Genomic DNA, 22,588 nt, shown 5'->3' on the forward strand with positions numbered 1-22,588 from the left:
TCAAGAGAAGAAGAAATTATGTCCTAGCCTCACCTGGTGCTCATTGAATAAAAAGAAGGTATTATATCAGAAATGTAATTCAAATTGTAGCCATGTCTTTTTTGTGCAGAGGATGTGTGTGTCTGCCCCATGTTCCTCTTTGTACCTCGGCTCTCGTGGTCCTCGGCTCCTGGGATTGGGTGTTTCCTGTCAGTCCCGCCCGCTGAGCTCCCGAGTTCCTACGGACAGAAGCTGTGCTCTCACCATGTTTGTCTGCTGAGCTGATGACCAGATGATGTTTAACGAGAATTTTATAAATACTTACTGATGAAAACAATAATGTATGAGCTTAAAATTTGCCTAATTTCAGAAAAAACTAATAATCAAGATGTGTGTGTATAGATTTTTTAGTTCCCAAACTGTCCCTGAATGCAGGCCTGAGTGTGCAAATGCTCCGTCTGTAACTGTGGGCGGGCTGCCCAGGTCCTCCTCACTTATACTCACTAATGTAGCTTCTAACCAGGGTCCTAGAACCTCTCTTTTCTAGTCTGTGAAATGGGGACATTATTCACACTTAACTCTTATAGCTGTGGTTAGGATCACTTGAGATCACCATCATGAAATACTTACCAAAATGGCCAGCAGGGAGGAAACAGTAACTCTTACACTGCTCTCCCTTGCACAGCTCCCAACCGCTCAAGACACACTTGGCTTGGAATAACCCCCAAATCTGATGAGAGCAAATGCTTTAGACAACGAGAAATGAGATGGCACCTAAAACACTCCTTGAGAGGATTTAAATGTGGGAGGATGACAGAAAAGCCATTTGTTTAACAATAATATATGTCACCTCCTTACACACAGTTCTGACATGAACTCACTTGTACTGGCAACTGCTCCTGGCCGACTCCAGCTGTGATCTGGGGCTTTGTAATGTCTTGTCTCTGTGACCAGACTTGCCCTCCTTGAGAGACGGGACCGTTCTTCCAAACAGAACCGTGGACATTTCCTTATAATCATTAAAACTACACAAGAACTGTAAAACAATCACGTATGGGTGTGAATGTGTGTTTATCCGTTGTCTATAGTGTATAGAATATGTGTGTGTGGGGAGAGCGTTATATTCCAGGTCCATTCAGAGTGACAAACATGATTACATCTAACAGAATGGTTTGTGCAGTAAACAGAATTGCGTATCAGAAAACATGACTTGACCGCCTGTTAGGACATCATTGTAGAGGTGCCGTTAAACATCCATTGCCTCATGTATACCTGCGCTGTCCAGTAGGATTTTCCACAGCGATGTAAGTGTTCTGTCTGCTGTCCAGCATGGTGACCAGTCGCTACATAGGCTGTTGAGCACTTACAATGCAGCTAGTGTGACCGATGAACTGAACTATGGTGAGTGGCTGCCTCACGGGACAGATAAAGGACGACAGGACAGCGTCACGTGAAAAGAGGCTAAACTGAATTCTCTTTGTGCAGGTGCTGCAAATTCCCTTTCGAAGTAGTGGGACTGTCCTGTGATGTCTTAGGACTTTATGTTTTAAACCCTTTTTCTTTGATTTGTCCCAACAGATCTTGAAAACTTTAAAACGAGAACGAGAAGCACGGTGTCTGTCCGTCAAGGGCAGGGGATGGTCCTGCTCTGCGGCCCGCCGGCGCATTCCGGAGGTAAGTCTCAGTGCACAGACGCCTGGGCCCTTCACCTGCTGGTGCTTGTCCCTCTTGGCCCTAGCAGAGGGGACAGCGTCATTTGGAGAGAGTCCCAAAGTCCCTCTGTGTCGAGGAACAATCACTGTCAGTGCCCCTATAATTAAGTGGGAAAGTACGGAGTGTGCGGATGCCCCACCCACTGTCCACCTGGCACACAGTGGATGCCTGCCTCAGTGCGAATTAGAGTCCTGTTGCGCAGTAAAGCGACATAGGTAAAACTAGCCAGTACTTTCTCCAACTGCATTGGGTTAAAAGGTGGCCCTGCCTCATTTCATCTCCTTGTTGACCTGGGAGGGGATCAGACCCAGCACCAAAGTCCGTTGGCCCCAGGAGTCGGGATCACTTTGTACAGTCTCAGAATGGCGAGGCCTGTGAGGAGTGCCTCTGACCGCAAGTAACTGAAAAGCCCGCTAACCAGGCCCCAGAAGCCTGGAGCTTCTGTAGTTCTCACACACATTCCCATAGGCGTGTGATCTGAAGCTGACTGGATGTCTTCTAGGACCTAGCCCTTTCCCTCCTCCTTCTCTGAAGTCCCAAACATGCAGTGTGGCTGGGGCACCAAGTGTGGGGTGCAGATAGCAGGAAACAGAAAGAGGCAAGGACCGAAGTTTGAAGTCTCTTTTTCAGTGTGTCTTTGTACTGCAGAAGCTCTGCTTTTACCTACATTGCACGGATCACCCTCCCCCACCCCCATGACAAAGGAGGCTGAAAAAGCAAGAACTTTATACAGATACTGATGGTCCGGGGGGGGGGTGGGGAACCCTCACAGTTTTGTTAATTAGTGAGAGTATGCATAGTGCCCTGGTGGTGGCCAGCAGTGTCGCTGGAAGGACTCTGTACTGAACAGCAAATGTGACTGCACAGAAAGGGCTCTGTGTGTGGATGTTTAATAGATAGTGGTACTTACTGGGATTCCACTAAAGTTTGTGATGACAACATTGATAAACTCTGCTCTTGGAAATTCTGGCTCAAATTTGTTACCTGCTAACCTTGTTAATGGCCTTAATTTTCTATTTGGCTTAAGACATGATTAGAAGAGAAAATGCTTTAAACTGAGGATTTGAAAACACCCCTTTATTTTTGTCCTGTATTCAAAAGTTGTCACTTTGCCTTTCTCATCTAATGGCCCAGCTAACATTTCCAGCAGGAGATGACAATTAGAAAAATAGGTAAAAGGCTCCCCCTTCAAACATGATGAGAAGAAAGCAGGTGGGAGAGGTGGGTGCCCGTCCACATCTGGTCAGGCCGTGGTGTCCCGAGGGGCTCTGGTTTTTGAAAACCTCACAGAATCCAGACCAGATGTCAGCAGCTGGTGTTCAGAGAAATGGGTCTGTTCTTGGGACTTCATTTTCCTTTCAAGTGAGTCCATTACATTTGGGGCATGAATGCAGGCCCGGGCTCTGTTTCAATCATTATTTGATATTGGGCAAATATCTTAAGTTCTCTGTGCCACACTCTACTGATCTTTAAAGGCAAGAGATTAAAGGCAATCTCTCAGACCCCTTTAGTTCTCTCGTTATGAAATAATAACTCAAAACCTGAACATAATTATTGAGTGGGTTTCATTATTGAAGTCTTGTCACTCACACAGAACCAATTAACTGCATGTTTATTTAGGTTAAAGTTCGCTCAGACTATCACTTCCCTTCTTATTATGAAATCTGATCAAAGCAAGGATTGGAGATTTCCGAATTTCTTCTGCAGGCTACCTTCACCGCCTCCAGTTTACATAGCATGGCAGCCGCTCTAAAGCTTCATCTCGTGGGTGTATTACAGGAAAATGCACACCGCTCTCTGGTGTAGCGATGCCTTTGAGAAAGCTAAGACATGTGAAACGCTGCTTTACTGCGGCACGGTGAGGCACCTGACTCCCTCCCCTTCCCACAGAGAAATGCATTAAAAATGTCTGTGCACAACCACCGAAATGCACTGGACTCGCTGGCAGTAGCCAGCAGCTCTGAAACCGGTTCCGTGAGCCACACTGCCATTCCTGACGGTCCTTGATGGTGAAAGACAAGGAATACATATTCCCATTATGGGCTCTGTTAGAAGCTGTGTGCTCAGTGCCGCTATGGGCAAGGCAGACGAGGCAGCGGGATTTGCAAGAATGCAGCCAGAAGGGTCTGGAAGGTTCTAAGAGAGCATCGGCTGGAGGCAGTGGAGTCCGTGATTATCTCATGACATCCCCCAATGCAAACTGGGCAGCAGTGATGCCCTCATTGCTTCGCCAGGCTGTCACCACCTTGACGCTGGCAGAGTCCCCAGGAGCCACTGGACGTGCCAAGCATTTTAGAACCAGCATGTGGGATCCCGGTTTCAGTGGTGACAGGCCCTGGAGAAGACAGGGAAACGGTCAGCCTTTTATTCTGTCAGTGGGGTACCAAGGAGCAGCGTGGCTCCGTCGTAAGGAAGGCTGCCGTCCTGTTTCAGAGCCGTGCACTCAGACGTTAGGGTCGCACAGAAGTGAGCCGCAGTGGGTCTATTTAGAAAATCGTTTCAGTCAGCAGGTACTTCCAGGACGCTACCAGTCACTGTGTAGTGACTTGTCATCTTTTAGTTAATAGATATGAATGCAGATGTGCTGTCATTGCACAGACTTTATTATTGAATCTTATCACAAACACCAAGAAATAGAAATCACTCCAATGGTCTCTGGCTGTCTGTGAGGCTGATTCATATTAGAAACAGTTTCCTGAGGTCTGGAATTTCCACCTTGCTTTCCATTATCTCCAAGGTCATGGTACCAGGAATTCATGACCTTCAGGAAGCAGGAATAGTACTTTGAGATTCTTCCTTCCAGTGATGAAAATTGCCAACTTATTCACCAGTGAAATCCTCAGGAACTGTTCACCAAGAGGGGTTTTGGTTCCCACCTGCCTTTTGTGTCACCAAGAACTGTGCTCCTCAAAATGTGGTCCAGGACCGAGCATCAGCCTCTGCCTCACGCAGCAGTTTGTAAAAAAGGCAGAATCCCGGGCCCCACCCAGGGGCCTACAGAATCAGAATACTGATCTTAACAAGATCCCAAGTAATGAGATGCACCTTAAAGTTGGAGAAGCCCTGAGCTGTACTGTGGTGTACGCACATGTACACACACACACACACACACACACACACACACACAGACACACACACGCGCACAGACATGCGCACACACACACACACAGACACGTGCATACACACACACACACACACACACACACACACACACATACACACCACCTCTGGGCCGTGGTGGGCAGGGCCCTAAAGCATCACCCAGGCACCATGTTAAAACCATAGGAGCCAAGCCTTTTCCCCAAGGGTATTCTGATTTCGTACCTCTGGGCAGGATCCCCGAAACTCTCCTTTCGGTAGACTGAGGCGGCACCATGGTTAAGATTCCCCCCCAGCCCAGGCCGCCTGTCAAGAAGGCGTGCTCTGATTTCCATATCACCTGCACAGAAGGGCTCATATTTCAAAGAACTTAAAATCTAGTCCCCTCTGGCTCTACCTTTGACCTCGTATGTTTGAGGTTGTTAATAAGGGAGATGAACGACTCAGAAAAGACTGGCCTTCTCTCATTTTCGAACGTGGCGTTTCACATTTGGTGAGCTCTTACTGTGTCATGTTAGTGAAAGTGTGGCTTCCTGGAGAGCAGAAACCAAAACCCCATGACTCTGATTCTGAGAGGCTTTTCATTGCTGTGGGTTTTATAGAAACGAGCTGTCGGTGTCATCGTCAGATGCTTTTACACAGAGCACATCCTGTTAGACTCAGATCCCATTCACGTGGCAGCAGACAGAGGGACCTTATAACAGAGTGTCTGACGTCTTTATGGTGTTTATAATGCTTTAGTTTACATTATCTTATCTTTTGATCTTCACGATAATCCTATATGAAGTAAGGACGTGTGTTTCCTAGATAAGGGAAATCGAAGCAAGATTATAGGAGGTCACAAGTTAATCAATGGCAGGGCCAGGACTTACCTTTGCCTGGAATGTGCTGCTTTTTTTCCATTCAGGAGAAAACATCCCAGATCAATTAACTGTGAATTTCTTGAGAGGGCTATTCTGGAATCATTTATGGTTTTAAAAGCACCCAAGGTGATTCTAATATGCAGCTGGGGTGTCTCTGCGTTACAAAAGCAAGTAGGTCTTGTCCCAGCTAAACCTCTCTATTTGCAAGTATCTCCAGGGTCCCAGAAATTTGATTTGATCTGGACATATCCATAAATATTATAACCTTAAGAGAATCAATCATGCCTTCCTACAGCCTGTCTGTTTTAACCAGATCATTTTGCATTCACTGCAGGACAAAGGTAAAGCATGAAACTAGGGCACCCACATTTCAGCCCTAGCTCTCCTGCTAACTCACTATGTGGCCTTGGGCCAATTATGTAACTTCTCTGACCTCTATTCTGTTGCTACCTTCCCACACCTACTTAGCTTCCAGCATCCAGATGTCACCTTCAGGATCAGGCTAACCCAGTGTCTTTCTTAGCCCCAACAGGCTGACAGGCCATTGGTCCAGGACTCATCTCACTGTGCCAGAAATGAGTATCCTTATGCCCAGAATAATCTCAAGACATGCACATTCTGGTCACACTGCCAACTCTGCCCAACTCCCCACTCGGTGCCTTACTCCTACCTCCTGCCCTGAAGTGGCTCCCGTCCTTACCAGTTCTACCTAATAGACTTAGATTTCCAGGTGCATCTTTATTTCCTCCAACTACCAATCCATTTCATTGTAGTCCAGACATTGGTTAGCTCTTTCCCTCAAGTCACCCAAAGGTGCCCCCAGGTTCCATTCTAACCCAGCTTCAAACCTCGAGCCACAACCCGCCGTCCTTTGGTCCTAAGTATGGCTGACATCTAGAAAGTCCAGTGACAGGGCCCCACTTCTGTATCAGGACCCCTGGGATATGGACATCACACTGGCTGGGTTGTAGTTTTGTCACCCTCTGATTTGGATGACTGGACACCTTCCTCAGGAAGCAGTCACTCCCACTTCCAGATTATTCCCACTCCTTTTCCCAGTGAGATTTTAGGCTCCCTCTCCTGCCCCATGTCTGGTCCCCAGCGTAACTCTCCAATCTCTCACCAGCTGGATGGAGTGGATCTTGGTCTGGAACCATCTCCAATGTGTTGTGAGGGTAAAAACACATAATGAATGTGGAACAATTAGTTAGGTTTGGTTTGACTTTTATCATTTGCTTAAACTTGAAATTAAAGTTTAGTCAGAAAACACCCTGTCTTTGGAAGAGATGATTCTTGATTTATATTCATGTAACAGCTTTTCAGTTGGCAAATATTCTTCCACGATGTCTCCCAAGAGATCTATATGGAATTTGCATGTACCGTTGACATGCACTGGTCATGCCCAAGCATTGAGTCTTTATTAAAATGCTGATATAACCAGTCTCGTAACATTTGAAAATTTCCCTTAAACACTCAAAATGACCACTGAGGTATCTCAACCAAGTGTTCTCATAGACCAGATCCCGTGTAATTCTTTACGTTGTATCTTCTCCGAGTGTGTACAGTATGTGCCTGGCTCTATTTTGTTTCCTTACAAGAAACAAAGCATCAGGTCGACCTCACAGAGGCCAAGATTTTAAAAATAGTGCAATAGTGCTGCAATTGTTTTTTAATAGACTAAAGAATGTAGTCTTCAACTTATTGTACATAGCATCTTTAGAAAAGCAAGATTTGGGATTTTTATGTGGTTGTAAAATTAGCTGTCACTTAATTGTCAGGAAAAGCTGTAAGAAGAACAGCACTCTAAGTGTTGGGTTCCAGTCTCCTGTTCTGGTGACAGTAGGACATGGTTGACCCTGCAGATGGGAACTAAAGAAGGCCTAGCCTTTCTCCTCAGTCATCTTTCTGTGTGTGTGTGTGTGTGTGTGTGTGTGTGTGTGTGTGTTGTGGGAAGGTGCCCCCAGATAGGCCCAGTTTTAGAAACACTGAAATAAAAACTGATAAGTAGTGGTCTGAGGACATGGAGTCCTTCTTTGGTCACCACTGAGGTAGCTGTCATTTGATGCTCATTTCATGTGACCCGAGAACTGACTTACCTGAGAGATGCCTGATCTCCTGCAAATAATTTTACAAACCACAGGTGTGCAGTGGGTTAAGACTGACATCAGTGGAGATCTGTGATTCACAAGAGGTTCTGTCATTAAGGCAAAAAGTTGGTTTTTATCACCTGGACTTGGAACCCTAGGAAATAAGGTTTAAATGCTGGTTGGGGGCGTCATCAAAATATTAGGACTGTGCCATCCCACGAGAACATTAGGGCGGAAACTTTGGCAAACCACCTTTCTTGATATCATTTTTATAGAAAATGCATCCTGGGTTCCATTTCTAAGCCAAGAGGCTTTGTGTATTCAGTGAAATAGGTGTCTTTTGCAATTTAATGAGAAAAAGCTGACATGCAGTTAGTGACAGGTTAATCAATACCATAGACTACCAGGTATCTTTTTTCTTCTTGGGATTACATATCCTTAAGGCAGTTGTGTTTGGGTTTCTTGAGTCGACCGTGCTCCTTTGAAAGATACAAACCTGGACCCTTTTATCTGTAATGAGCCAATTCCTCTCTTTTTTCTCGTCCCGCTTTGCCACTCAGAAGAGGTTGGTGATTTAATCAGCATAGAGGAATGTGAACCCATTTGGAAGATGATGGTTTTCTCCATTCATTAAGCCTCCCTTTTTCACTCATTGAGCAGAAAAAAAGATCCACACTGATCAGAGGCTAGTTGTTAGAAATGACACAGTGCCGTGTTTCATGATGAGCGGAAAGGCTGCTGGTGTGATTTCTTCTTAGCACACCACGTCCAGGCTCCATTTCTCTCAGCCACAAGGCCATTTAGCTCAAAGAATCAGAAAAGGAAGCAAAAGAGAGGAATGAGGACTTGTGTGTCCAGAAAAATGACTTGCTTCTCCCCCACGGGAGGTGACAAGAAGAATCGAGGTGAATATTTCTGATGTCAGTTGTCTCCAGAATTGGTTAAGCGTATTTTGTGATGCTACTGACATACATCTTACCTTTGCATTTTCCTGTCAACTCTTTTTAAAACAACTTGAATGTTTCATAACTATACTTTCGAATGTCTTGATATTAACAACTATACACTTATGAGGGGAAAAATGAGTTTGTGTAAGAAGCAGACATTTTCTGCATGTAGAACATTTGTAGACTTTATACATCCAAGCCCCCGATTTCTTAAATGAACCTAGATAGAGAGTTGGCTAGTCTGGTTTCTAAAAAGAGCTCCCCAGGAGTGGTAGCTGTACACTTTCTACCTAAATTCTCCTTTCAGTTTCAGTAAGAGAGGTGCTGAAGCTGTTTTTGCAGTTATAGCCAGTCCCAGGCCACAGCTCTTAGAAACAGACTCTGTAACTTAATAAACAGCAATTAAGTAAATTTCTTTGTGTTTAGCCTAAAGACCATTTAATTTTTAAAAAGTAGCAGAAATAAATTTCAAGAAATTGTTTTCTTTTTTTTTCCAGGTGTACAAAACAATGTAATAGTTAGACATTTACACTCCTCACAAAGTGATAACCCCCCTCCCCAACCTACTACCCCTCTGACGTCGTATGTAGCTGTTACAATTCCATTGACTCTATTCCCTATGCTGTACTTTACATCCTGTGACTATGTGTGTGTGTATATATATTATACTTGACATTCAATATTATTCAGCTTCAGCTTCAGGTGTACACTGCAGTGGTCAGGCATCTACACCGTCCATGAAGTGGTCTCCCTAATAAGACAAGTGCCCATCTGACACCCTAGAAAATCTTCACATTATTGATTATATTCCACAAGCTGCCTTTCGTATCCCCTTGGCAATACTGTGGTTACCAGTTGTGCTTCTAATCCCTCTACCTTCGCTCCCATGCCCACCCTACCCCCCACTTCTAGCCAAGTCATTTTTTTTCTCTGTATCTCTGAGTCTATTTCTGTTTAGTTTGCTCGTTTATTCTGTTCTATGAGAAATTCTGTTTCTTCATTTCCTCCTTTGCATCTGTGCAACTGTTCCCATGTTTTTTACTTGGCAGAAACCAAGCATTTTAGTTAGTTAGTGCTGGCCCTAATTACCCAGCTTCTCTCCTGGCAGTGACCCTGTACTGGATTCAATGAAAGACACTATATCAGAGTGTCTGTGGACAGATTTAAATTCAAGTTGACAATGACACTCTTTTCTTTTTAAACATCCCCCCAATATTGAAGAGATTATCTCCAGGTCTCATGCTCAGAACTGGAGGCCCCTTGATGAGTCAGAGTAAGGGCCAAACACACTGGCACCAAAAGGAGATGGCGTTTGGAAAGGGAGATTTGACCCACCAACCCGAGTGACCTACCGACTGTGATCATTCAACCAAGTCAACTGCGCACAGAGCTTTCCCCTTATGGAGCCGTCCTGTCCCAGGAAGCAGTGAAGGGTGATTTTGTGTTGTAACACAGGTTCTAGCTGGGACGTGAAGTGTCTGGAGATGGAGAAACACGTTACATATCCAGTAGAGTGCTACCAGGGATGTACCAGCCAGAACAGAAAAATGACCAACATCATGAACCTGGCTGAGCATTTCATAAATTACCCAGTGGACAATCACTGCAGGATACGTGGGGGCCATTCTTGTCTCAGTGCCCCCTGGAAATACAGCCTATGAATCTGTCTTTTCAGCTGGAAAAGAAATGAGCAGCTGTATCAGTACATTGTCAGCAATGACTCAGGGTTTTGTCAGGTCAGTGCATCATGATGTTATATTGAATGAAGCAGGATAATGGCACAGTACAAGAATCAGGAAATGCTGGCTGCATCCTGGAAATTTGAAAATAGACTCTGGTTGGGAGGTCAGAAACAGAAGTTTCAAAAGTGGAATCTCCACCATTGTCAAGATCTTGATCCTATGAGTGTGACAAAATGAAGAAGAAGGTGGCCATTATTCTGCTACTTTTTAAAAAAAACTCATTTAGTTTAATTTTCAGAAATTCAGGGAAAAAAATAACTAGAGTAGCTCAAATCAGAAAACTATGCAGTTGGGCAAGTGAAGTCCATTTTCAAAAGCAAAGGACTAGATTGTGTGGCATTTAGTCTAAAGGTAGGATTATGGCTTCTGATGCTGTGTGATGTCAGAACACTGAGTTAAAAGATTATTTAATTAAATGACAGGATATTCATCCCTGACAAAAAGTATGGATGAAAAACTTTTTTATTCAATCATGCGTTTTTGAGTTAACCATATTCACTAATAATTTTGACACTTGAGACATGTGACACGAGAATAAATACAACATTCCAAATGGACTAGTGATAGTTTTAAAAAGAGACCAACTCTGCCTACATTATGAACTTAAATAAATGTTCAGTCTTTAATTCAGAGGCTGATTGAGCGGCTGTTCATGAATTTTAGGCAGATACCAGCTGCTAACAAACAGTGGCCGCCATTTTGTACTGAGCCAAGAAAGCCCTTCCCATCTCGGACTGTAACACACCTGATTTTTCTAACATCAGAGAAAAATTGGGTGTGTTAGTTGCAGGTTAACACATTATCACAATTTTCACTGTCAAAATTAACCCTTGGAAAGGAGTTGTGTTATAACAACACTCCACAGGAATCATAAATCCATATGTCAGGCACAGGTGGAAAGACAGTTGCAATTGATAACTTTGCATTTCAGAAATATCCAAGGAATCTCTGCTTTGTGAAGTAATTTGGGATTTGTACATTTTCTCATTCCTCAAACCAGCACATACACTAGGAAACACTTTGGAAATGCCAAGATACTTCCATTGTAGGTGTTTGAAGCCCAGGTTTTATCATTTCATGCAAATTCAGGTTTGCCTTTTGAAAAAGATAAACAAGATTTTGAAAAATAAGAAATAGTTGATGTAAGTATCATAGGTTTCTTCCATTTGTGGTTCCCACTTATTGCAAAATGAAATAGGTATGACATACTTCTGAAATCAATACCTAAATATAAGAAAGATGCTCCTACACCTTCTTCTCTATAAGTCTTTCAAATGTGTTCACTATATTTCCAAGCCAGCATTCGTTATCAATGTATAGATCCAGATTACTGGAAATTGTGATGAATGAGATTTATAATTGGGTCCTCACAGAGTGTGTAGATTAGGATTTCAAGGTTGAAGAGATTGGATTGCTTTTTAAAAGTAAAAATGGTGAAGTTTGGCAGAACGTCTCAGATGCTGACGTTGTAGTAGACATGGCAAATGAAGGAGCAAAACCAGAATGGCCTCTCCAACCATGGGACGTGCAGGGCAGATAATCACACTGGGATATGTGCTCTTGGTTGTGGGTTGGGAGAGGAACGGGGTTCAATGATCTGATCATGTAAAATAGAAGGACATGACGTAGACTGGAGAAGGCGTCCCTGGAGAAGCAGCTCTGGAGCTTAGACTTAAAGGATGGATGGATAGATAGATGGATGGATAGATGGATGGAAGGATAGAAAGAAGGAAGGAAGGAAGGAAGATTACCTTGGACAGAACAAGAGTACGTAAGTCTGGAATGGTGAGGTTGTCTGGCCATGACGGAAAATCAGTGTAGTGGGACGCCTGACAATGGCAGGGAGAAAGGACAAGCGTACGTCTGGGATGTAGGCAGAGACTAGGCTCTGAGGTGGGAAAGCTCTACACGTCTTTCCAAAAAGAGGTTGCTGAAATTTGTTTTGTTTGTTTTCGGTGGTGTTGTAAACTAGGAGATGAGTTGGGGTGGAAGGCAGTGTTAAAATGGTTTCTTGACAGCCAAGGCTGATTTATGATTAACCAGCTTTCTTTAAAAAAAAAAAAAAAAATACCAGAAGCAGAATTCTAATTGGACTAGAAACAGAGGGTAGCCATCATAAGCCTACTTGAAAAATTACCCGTAATTCCGTAATTCTATTCTCAGGTCAAATTGAGAAATGACGATAGGAGACAATATTAGTCCATTCTGGATGGTATAACAAAATGCCACAGACTGGGTAGCTTATGAACAGTAAAAATGGGTGTAGACATACTGGGTGTAGACACAGAAAAAGGGTGATATCATAGTTCTGGAGACTGGAGGTCAAGGTGCCAGCGTGGTCATGTGAGGGCCTCTTTCTGGTTCATTACAGTGCCCATCATGATGTTATCACACCGTGGAAGACACGAGGGAGCTCTGGGGGTCTCTCATAAAGACACTAACCCAACGTAGGGACTCCACCTTCACGACCTGATCCCCTCACAAAGGCCCCACCTCCTAACCATCACATGCAGGGGTTAGGATTTCAACATATGAATTTGGGGAGACACAAACAATCACATTAGCACAGAGACTCATGACGAAACAGATAACTTGACAACAAGGAAGATGGAAAGGGTCTTGAATGGCTTCTGGCAATGGCTACCGTATATCTCTATGTGAAATATTTACCAAATCTGGATAGCTAGTTCAAAGGTCTGATAACTGTCCCCTTATTATGAGAAACATTTTTTTTTAAGGAACCCAGAGGAAATGTCCTACCGTATTTACCAACACACACACACACACACACACACCATCAATTTCCCCCCTTAAAAATCAGCAGGAAGTCAACAATTCCAGCCAAAGCTTTAAAGAGATAGAAGCTAACATGGCACACTGGGTGTAGACACAGAAAAAGGGTGATACCAGCTCAGTCTGAAGGTGATAGCTGAAGCAATAGAAAATTTTATTTCAGTTCCTCAGAACCTTACTAAATCAGTGATGGCCAGAAACCAGTAAGTTGGAAAGGGAAAATGACTACCAAATGGCCTTAAACTTAAGATCTGACATAGGAATTCTGGGAGACCCTGTGGTCAGTTTCAGGGGATCAAAGTTACAGCCATTTTTGTTGGTGAATCTAAGACTCGAGTAGAATCACAACCAATGTTAATAAATAGAGTTGAATTAAAAAATCTACTCCATAATGATAACCTAAGAAAATACTCAATGATAAAAGGGGAAGGGATGGGAAAAGGGGAAGTATCCACCATTGCCTGAGGATTCAAAATAAGACCAACACCAAAAATGCATGTGAAAGAGGTGCCTTAACAAAATACAGTAAACTTAAAAGTCATATCTCTGTTGTGCTTTCAGTCAAGAAAAGACATTCGATGAAACCAAGATTCTAGTATGAAAAGGAAGCTGATACAGAGCAGGGTTTAAAGGGAGCTGACAACGATTAGAAATGGAAGCATTAAAATCTGCAATGCACACTCACTAAAAAGCCAAATGAACATTGTAGAAAATTGAATTAGTGATAAGCATGACTAAGTAGACAAGTTTTGGTGTTTTTTTTAATGTAAAAGGAAAGTATAATGATCACAGAGCTTTGTAAATATGGAAATTAGGGAGTAAAGATCCAATCTATACATAACGTAATTGATAAGTATATTTGATCAGTGTATACATACTATTTTATTTAGTATTGTGGCATACTTGTAATTTCATGTTGTTCCATTATTTAAACAGTAAGATCATATTGTACTTTCTCCTCGTTGAAAGGGAGCCAAAAGGTATTATTGTACTCTTTATTTTAATAATTAGAGGAAATGTAGATCTAGGTAGATATAAAACCGGAATGTGTACCTTCCAAGTTGCTGGAGACGATTAAACCCAGAAAGTGTAATCTATCAACTAACAGCCAGAAGTAAAGATGAGCGAAACAGCACATATTTAAAAATACGCAGAAAAGATGACAGATATAAGAGCATATAGCTTATGACATAAAATATGAAGAGGTATAACTTCCATATTAAATATGAGAGCAGCAGATCGAGTTAAAAATATGCGTGATCTAACCAAAATATGATAGCACTTATTTTTAAATAAAATATCTCTTCTCTTAACAAAATAGATTTTAAAAAGAAGAGAAAGGAGGGTAGAATTATTAGTTTAGGACCTAGTATTATTTAAATACAAAATCATTAAATCAGGAAAAATATTTTGTATTATTATAATGCACAAAACACAATGAAGACATTCCAATTACATTGTTTTAAACACCGTAAAACATAGTGTCAAATTTATAATGGTAAAAATTTGGAAAATGCATGGAGAAATTACAAAGCACATTTGTTATTTAACTTGACAGACTAAGTAAATAGAAATAGGAATACAAAAAAATGTTAATAATGTTATAACAAATAACATATATTTATGTAGTTTCTTTTCAAGTGCCTGTGAAATGCTTATTTTAGTTAGTTATATATTAAGCCAAGAAATAAAGTTTAAACAAGTTGAAATTGTATAGGTCAGTCCTTATTTTCTGCCATCATGTAGTTAAACTAGAAATTAACTACAGATCAGTTTAAAACAACAACAACCACAGGTTTAAAAAACAACAACCAACACACGCAATATCAAGTCAGTTTTCTGATACCTAGTGTGTCTAAACAGAAAATAACATAATTAAATGGATGTTTAATTATGGATGTTTCAAAAATGAAAGAAATTAAAACAGATAGATCTACACATATGAAATTTATGAAAAGTACAATGTGAAGCAAATTAATAACCTTAAATTTATTATTAAGCAAAAAATTTCTGTAAGTCAAAATCAATAAACTAATATTCACTTCATGAAACTGAAAAAGAATACAGAACAAACTGTGGGAAATGAAAGATGAAGGTTGAAATTAGTGAATTAGAAACAGCACACAGAAGGTAGTCGAGAGTTTTGAGAGAAAAAAAAGGGTGAGCTTATCCCTCTCCAAATCTAATCAAGAACGAGCAAGAGAAATACAAATGTACAAAGTCAGATTTAAAAACATATACCATTTTGCATACGAGATTTAAAATCATGAGAGAAAACTGTGGACCATTCTATGCTCATTAGAACATGTGGGTGAAATGAACAATCTACTAAAAATGTAGAAATGATAAAATTGAACCAAGAAAATAGTATAGAATAACTGAGTAGACCAACGATCATGGAAGGAAATGAAAGTTGTCAAGAATTACTTTCTCCAAGTGCTCTGGGCTAAAAATTTTATGAAGAAATTCTTTGAAATCTTTAAGGTAATCCTGTCACCAAATAATTGGTTCCAGGGCACAGACAAGATGAAAAGCTCCGGTCCATTTTATGAAATGAGTATAATTCTGGTACCAGAACCTGGCAAAGAGAGAGGAAAGGAGAGCCACCTACGTATGTTAACACCTACCTAGTGGATAATATACGTCAGGCACTATTTTAAATGCTTTACATGCCCTAACTAATCTAATTCTTACAGCAACCAGATGGTAATATAAATGCTGTATTGCCCCCATTTTACAGAGGACAACGCCCCTGAGACGTCGTTTAAGTAAATACGGCAATGCACAACAATGCCTCAGCAATGCACGGACAACCACTTTGGAATATGTATATAAAATGGGGAAGAAGTTTTAAGGGTACAGGTAACTCAAAAAGCCAAATTCCAGATTAAAAATATAAAAACAAAAACAAAGTCCTAAAATGAAAGCCTCATGAACTGTCAGAAGACGCTTCTTTCTGTGTCCTGCGAAGTGACAGCCAATAGCCAGAGAGGATAAGAGACAAGTACAAATGAAACGATGTTGATAATTATTGAAGCTGGGTAATGACACAGCAGGCTTCATTCTACCATTATCTCTACCTTTGTAATTGTGTCTATTTGAAAGTTTCCATAACAAAAATTTGAAAAATACAAGTATATGGTGTGATTTAGTGATCGCCAAGGTTGCCTCCAGCTCAGACTTTTGTACTTGGTTCCTCCGTTGTTAATCACCGCCTTCTCCAAAAAAGCATCATGCACCAGCCTTTGAGGGGAGAAGATGTTTGCATCGTGTGGAGGAATTTGCACCGTATATGGACACAAGTCTCCTACAAACCGTACAGCTATTTTATTTCCTAGTTTCGATTTGAAAATCACTCTGGCCATTCAACTTAAATTAGCTGTGCTTGCTCCCCTGCCTCGAGAGACGGTTGTCACTAAAAACGCCTGGATGGGCAGTAATCCGCTTTGCTCCTGCCTGGAGCTGTTCTGCATCTCCAGTGGCAGGTCCTCGCCACATTACTGGGGCAAGGGTGCAGTGAGGTGGAGTCTGCACTCAGCGATGCTCGGGGACGTCACTTTCTGCAGGGAATGAACGAAACCATCCATATGAACACCCCCATTGCCTGCCAAGTGCAGGGAATGAACGAAACCATCCATATGAACACCCCCATTGCCAAGTGGTACGGTAGCCTCGTTAAGAGAATTGCCTGCAGGGGAGAGCATTATGCTAAGAGGACTAGTTCACTTTCAGGTTAGGAAACTTTAAATGCAAGTTAACACAGCTCCCATTTTGATTTCCATACTTATCTTGGCTGGGGAGATGTGGCGTTTGTCACTACAAATCAGCCAGTGAAGTACAGGGAGGGGATGGCAAAGTCAGTGATCCAAAGCCTGAAAGTGCCTCTGATCTGAAATATGTCATGTTTTATTTTGTACCAGATACTGTACCAAATGTGCTTTCCCGCTGGAAGAGCTTCTCCTTTCATTTTCAACACAATGCCACATACCCAGCAGTAATCTTTAACAGCAGAAATGCAATTAACATAACCTATCTCGTGATGTGCCCGCATTCCAGACAGCTCATGAGCCACAGAGAATGCTGTGTTGTCAGTTTTCTGACCACGAGCGGCTTCACGCCCATTCAACACCACATGTGACTTCTGTTGGAATGTCAGGGTAGACCCATAAAGCTTATCGTTTAGCAGCTTTCATGAGGCTATACTGAAATTTTCAGAATGACAATGAATCGGCTCATTAAAAGAGAGAACTGAGTAAGACCAAAATTAATCCTCCATCGTCCCAGCTTTAGAAGGTCTCATCTCTGCTGTGTACTAGTGCCTGTCTTGAAGATGGGTTACAAGTCCGTAAAAGGGCTCTTCTGGACATCCTTTTCCGTACAGTCCCACCTTCACCTATTCCAGTAAAAGCAGGGAACCAATCCAGGATTAATTTATCGAAGAGTCAGTTTGCTATTACAGACGGTGAGTGTGAGAAATACTACAGTTTTAAGCGTTTCTGTGGACAGACGGGTAGAACTCAGACGCTATTGCCTTGCAAAACAATAATTAAGAGGAATTGGGGAGTTGAGCCTGGGAGTGTCACTTTATGCATGGCCGTTACCCCTTAATCGCTCAGGAGCCCAGCTCTTGAAGCCCACTCTTGGTCCCTGCTTACAGTTCCGCCTTTAACACATCCATCAGCATCATTTCCCTGGTGGACTCTGGAAGTTGGAAAGCCTGGCATTGGTGCACTCACTTCTCTGTGACTTTCTCCTCAGCAGTGGACGGCCCTGCCGGAAGCCGTGGGTTTCCTCCCAACTCTGACTGCTGTTCCTTTTGTGTGCCACTCTGCCTGTCATCAGAGAGACAGCCAGAGAAAAGACAGCTGGCATCTGTAACTCATGGGGATTCATAAAAACTAAAGCAGGTAGATTGTTCTCGCAAATGAAGTTCCTGGAAATATGGAATGATGACTGTCATGCTAATGGCTTTCTTTCTCTGGCTTGGTGACAGCCTGTAACCAGCTAAGGGAAAAAAATGACACCCACACACTGAAACATACATCCTAAATTTTTATGTAAGAGACATAGTTCTAATTGTTATGTTGACTCCCTGGAGATAGAGACCAAGTATTTTGAAAACATTATTTCTTTACATCTCTGCAAAGGAACTATCCTAACCAATGACAGCTAAATATGTTGTCGAGACCTATTTTTCTAATAAATTGTTAAAAAATAATTCTCTGAAGTAAGTCAGAATTGCCTTTAAGACCGTGGCTGGATTGTTTGTTAGATGTTTGTTAGTTTATCTCAAATGCAGGTAAGAAGTGGGAGCTAGAAAGAGAAAATCAGAAGCCCACTGAGTCAGGATGACAGGTTTTTCCTTTTGTACAAAAAAATAAATAAGTGGAAGGAGGGAGGGAGGAAAAGGAAGAAAGGAAGAAAGAAAAACAGGTGATGAAAACAGAAATATATTAGATCCCGGTAGGTGAATGATTCTTATTTCTCTAAAGCTTATAAATATTGAGAAGTGGAACGCTTCCCCTGACAGCTTACTTGTCAAGTTACTACAGGAATAAATCATCCTATTCTGAATCTAGAACACGGCTCTAAAACTTGCAGAGACCACACTGATATTGAACTAGAGCGAGCCAGATGTGAGTAACGGGCTGGTGAAGCTGTGAGCCGCAGTATGCATCCCGCCAAAAGGGGCAGCTTATTGTTGCTTCCAAGGACGTTCTGAGGCTCAACTAGACGATCGAACTGAGGTGGTCACCATGGTGATGCTTGGCGTCCAGCTACTTACACAGGGGACACAGTGCACCCTGACCGATTTGTGCCAGACCCTCCTCTTCACTGGGAGTCCTGGGATAGTCCCAGCAGTGGTCCAGGGACTCTCATTATTTTCCATTTTCCCAAGTGACATTTTCAGAGCAAAAAAGTGAGACTCACCTAGCTAAGCGTTTAGCCTCCTGACTTAGAAGGTCTGTGACTTATATCGGAGCCAGGGTCTCTTTTAACATTTCTGTAGCATAGCTTCCAAAGTCCCTACAAGAAACAAGGCCAGTGGTGACAGTCACCTCCTTCAGGGAAGCCCAACAAAATGGCCTTCCACCAGAAATGCATCGTTCTTTTGCACTCTGCCCAGCCAGGCGCAGAACGCCAGTCCTGGGTCATTTTGACCATAACGCCATTGCCTGGTCACATGATGTTTCACCTTTATCAGGTTTCCTGGGTAACAAAGCCATAAAGTTAACCCAAGATAAATGTGTCTATGGAGAAGAGGAAAGGGTTTTCGCACTTTGCCCGCCGTTGCCGTGTGGGAGTGTGAGCTCAGACCTTTCTTTTCCTTTTCTCCTCCTGCTCAGCTCCTCCTTCTCCTTCTTTTTCTTCTTTAAGAAAAGTGAGAAGTCCAGCTTTTTAAACTGTGAAGTCTCCCAATTTTAGAGTGAGAATGCTGGCGTGGGAGTACCGGCCCAGGACGCAGAGGGCGGGCCCTTGCAGTCTCCCAGGGAGCTGTGTGACCTACAGCTGTCAAGTGGAAGGTCAACTGCAAAGCTCTTTCGATGACCTGTTACTGTTTCCTAATTGATAGAGTTCGTGCCGCCTGTTCCTGTGCCAGGGAGGCCGTTTCTCCCCCCTCAGCTTTTCTATTCTGCTGTGTCCTGTGAAAGCAAAGAGTGCAAAACAGTCCAAGTTCTTTCAAAACCATGAATGGCTGATGCCAATCTCATCATCGGATAATATTCCCCAGCAAAGAAAACAAGAGGAGCACTGCTCACCCTCCTAGAATTTAGAGCAATGTGTCTGCTTTCATTTTGCCAATCTACCATCCTCACCAAGAAAATGTAGTGCGGCATAGGTTTCATTGACAAATGAAGGAGAATTAGGATTAGGTTGGTTTTTTATGTCCCCAGTGCAGTGTCATCCGAGTGTTATGGAGCCCCAGTCAAATACTCTGTTCGGTAGCCGGAAATAAAGAAAGGAACTGACCAACTCCCCACCTGGCTCCAACATCAAATCTACATTTGACCAATAGCCTTGGGGTTTGTTATTTCCTCAATCCTTTTTGAAGACATCTTTTCCCTTTTTTGTGTGCGTCAGGGGATCTTTGTTGTGTAGGAAAAGCGTGTCCACGAGGAACAGAGGGAATAGTTTGAAAGTGGCCATGCCTCACAGTTATTAGAAATGCTTCTCTCTCACGATCACGTGGGCATTTGCAGGGATTTCATTCTCCTCCACTGACCACAATATTAGACATCTCACCCAGGAAACGTTGCACAGGACGTTTAGTTCTAGGAACAGTATCTAATCTTTTGCATCACTGTAAGAAGCTGGCCAAGGGTGTTGAAAGCTATCAAAGGATTAACTGGGTCACATTGAAACATATGATGTAGAAACAGAGGGACCTTTTTTGTTATTCAGTTGAAACAATAACAACACAAAATACAGAAGCTAGCTCCCCCCGTTTTTTTCAAGAACATTTCCATTAAGAGAAAATATGGAGACTTCATTCAACCTGCAAAATAGTCTTACTAAGCATTGTGGAAGCCATTTTAAGGACTGTGTTCTTTAACATAAGGACAAGGGGAAGCCATTCGGTTTTAGGTGATTCTGTCTCTGGTTTGAAAATACAAATTTTGAAGAGTGTGGAAAATGGTTTGCAGCCAGGCAGCAGTGCATGAAGAGAGGCCCGGACAGAGGTGGTTGCGATAATTTAACAGATGTCGGTGTCTTTGCCTCATGAGTCGGTAGTGGCTATAGCGGTAGGAGCTTGGTGTGCCCTCCCCAACCCAAACACAAACCCTCTGTAGGCTCCTCGAGAAGGTCACCTCACCCCCTGGGCACTGGGTTCCATCCCCTCCCACTCACTCAGGGACGTTGGTCTTACTGTTGTTTTCCTCTTCATTCCTGCGTTAGATGAATTCTCCTTCCCTACTATGTCACTCCTACCTGCCTGCAAACTTGCAGCAACATTTCCTGTCCTAAGTCAAGTACAAGCTCTCTTGGACCCATTATACAATTTCTAGACTCTCTTTTATAGCAACACCACATCTTTTTCTCTTTCATTGACTCTTGCGCCCAGTCCTTCAGCCTTTCCCCCAGAATTACACAAAAATAGTGTCATCGGTGATATCCACAGCTGGTGGATACTACTACATTCTCAGTTGGTGGCATTCTCAGTTGTCATGTTATTCAAACAATGTGCAGCATTCACTGTAGCTGATCACTCTAAACCCTTTGAAACACTTTCTTCTCTTGGCTGTTGGGCCAACTCTCTTGATTCCCCCCTTCATTTAACTGGCTTTCCATTTCCTACTCCTCTGCTGGCTTCTTCTCATTTTCCTGCCATCGTCCCATCTTCTTACGATATAGGCACCCTCAGACTCAGGACCAGACCGTTCCTTTATACACATGCATACGCCCTCGTGATGTCGCCCAGTCCCATGGCCTCAAAGCCCATCTTTCTGCTGGTACTTGCCCACCATCCATCTTCAACAGCCCGCCCTCCTAAATCCTACACTCATGTGTCCCGTCTGCTCATCACCTTGCTTGCTTGCCTAATGGTCATCCCAAGGATAATATGACCAAACCCGAGTGTTGATTTCTTCCTAAATCTGATCCTCCTGGAGTTTTCCCAGCTGTGGGAAAGGGCAGCTCCATTCATCCAGTGGTTCAAGACTGACATTGATGACATAGCAGTTAATTTATTTATTTCCTTATACCTCCATCCCCTGTTAAGAAATCCTGTCCACTGTAGCTACAGAACATACCCTGCACCTAACGACGCCTGCCCACCTGTACCACTGCCACCCTCGTCCCAAACCCCGTCACATCCAGCTCAGATCATCACAACAGCCTCCTGACACGTCTCCCTGCTTCCATTCCTGCCCCTCGACAGCTGTTTCTTATCATAGGAGATGTGATTCTTTGGAGATGTAAGTCAGCTCCTATCTCTCCCTTTCTTTTTCTCCAAAGGTTTGTAGTCCTCACGCAGAAAACAACTCTAAAACCCTTATCTTGGCCAGTTGCCCCCCGAAACTGGTCTGTAGCCACCGCTCAGTCACCATCCCCTCCCTCAGTCTACCCCAGCCATGTACTGTTTCTCAGAGACACCCGCTGTGTCCCTGCTCGCAATGGGGCTTGGTGATCTCTGTCCCCTGGCCTGGAATTCTCGACCTCCAGAGACCCGTGTGGCTTGCACCCTTCTTTCATTTCAGATCCCTGCTCCATTTCATGCATTTCCTGGTATTTCTAAAACTGCACTGTCATTCTCCATCTCTTTCATTGCTTTTTATCTTCTCATGAGTGTTTGGTACCACGTGACATAATGCTCTTTTCTGAGAATTGGATTTATGGGCAGATTTGAGTAGTTTCATGGTTGT

General features: G+C 42.9%; 1 protein-coding gene across 9 annotated transcripts in view; it reads left to right on the top strand.

Moving 5' to 3' along the window:
- Window positions 1-22,588, top strand: part of CNTN4 (contactin 4) — a 769,828-nt gene that overhangs the window by 567,665 nt on the left and 179,575 nt on the right. For all 9 annotated transcript variants that reach the window (XM_074312213.1, XM_074312216.1, XM_074312211.1 and 6 more), the window contains one exon: window positions 1,558-1,653. In XM_074312213.1, the coding sequence (XP_074168314.1) occupies window positions 1,558-1,653 (96 nt within the window). The remainder of the gene's footprint in view (window positions 1-1,557; window positions 1,654-22,588) is intronic.

The sequence above is a fragment of the Rhinolophus sinicus genome, linkage group LG10 (assembly GCF_036562045.2).
Source record: "Rhinolophus sinicus isolate RSC01 linkage group LG10, ASM3656204v1, whole genome shotgun sequence".
Taxonomy (NCBI): Eukaryota; Metazoa; Chordata; class Mammalia; order Chiroptera; family Rhinolophidae; genus Rhinolophus; species Rhinolophus sinicus.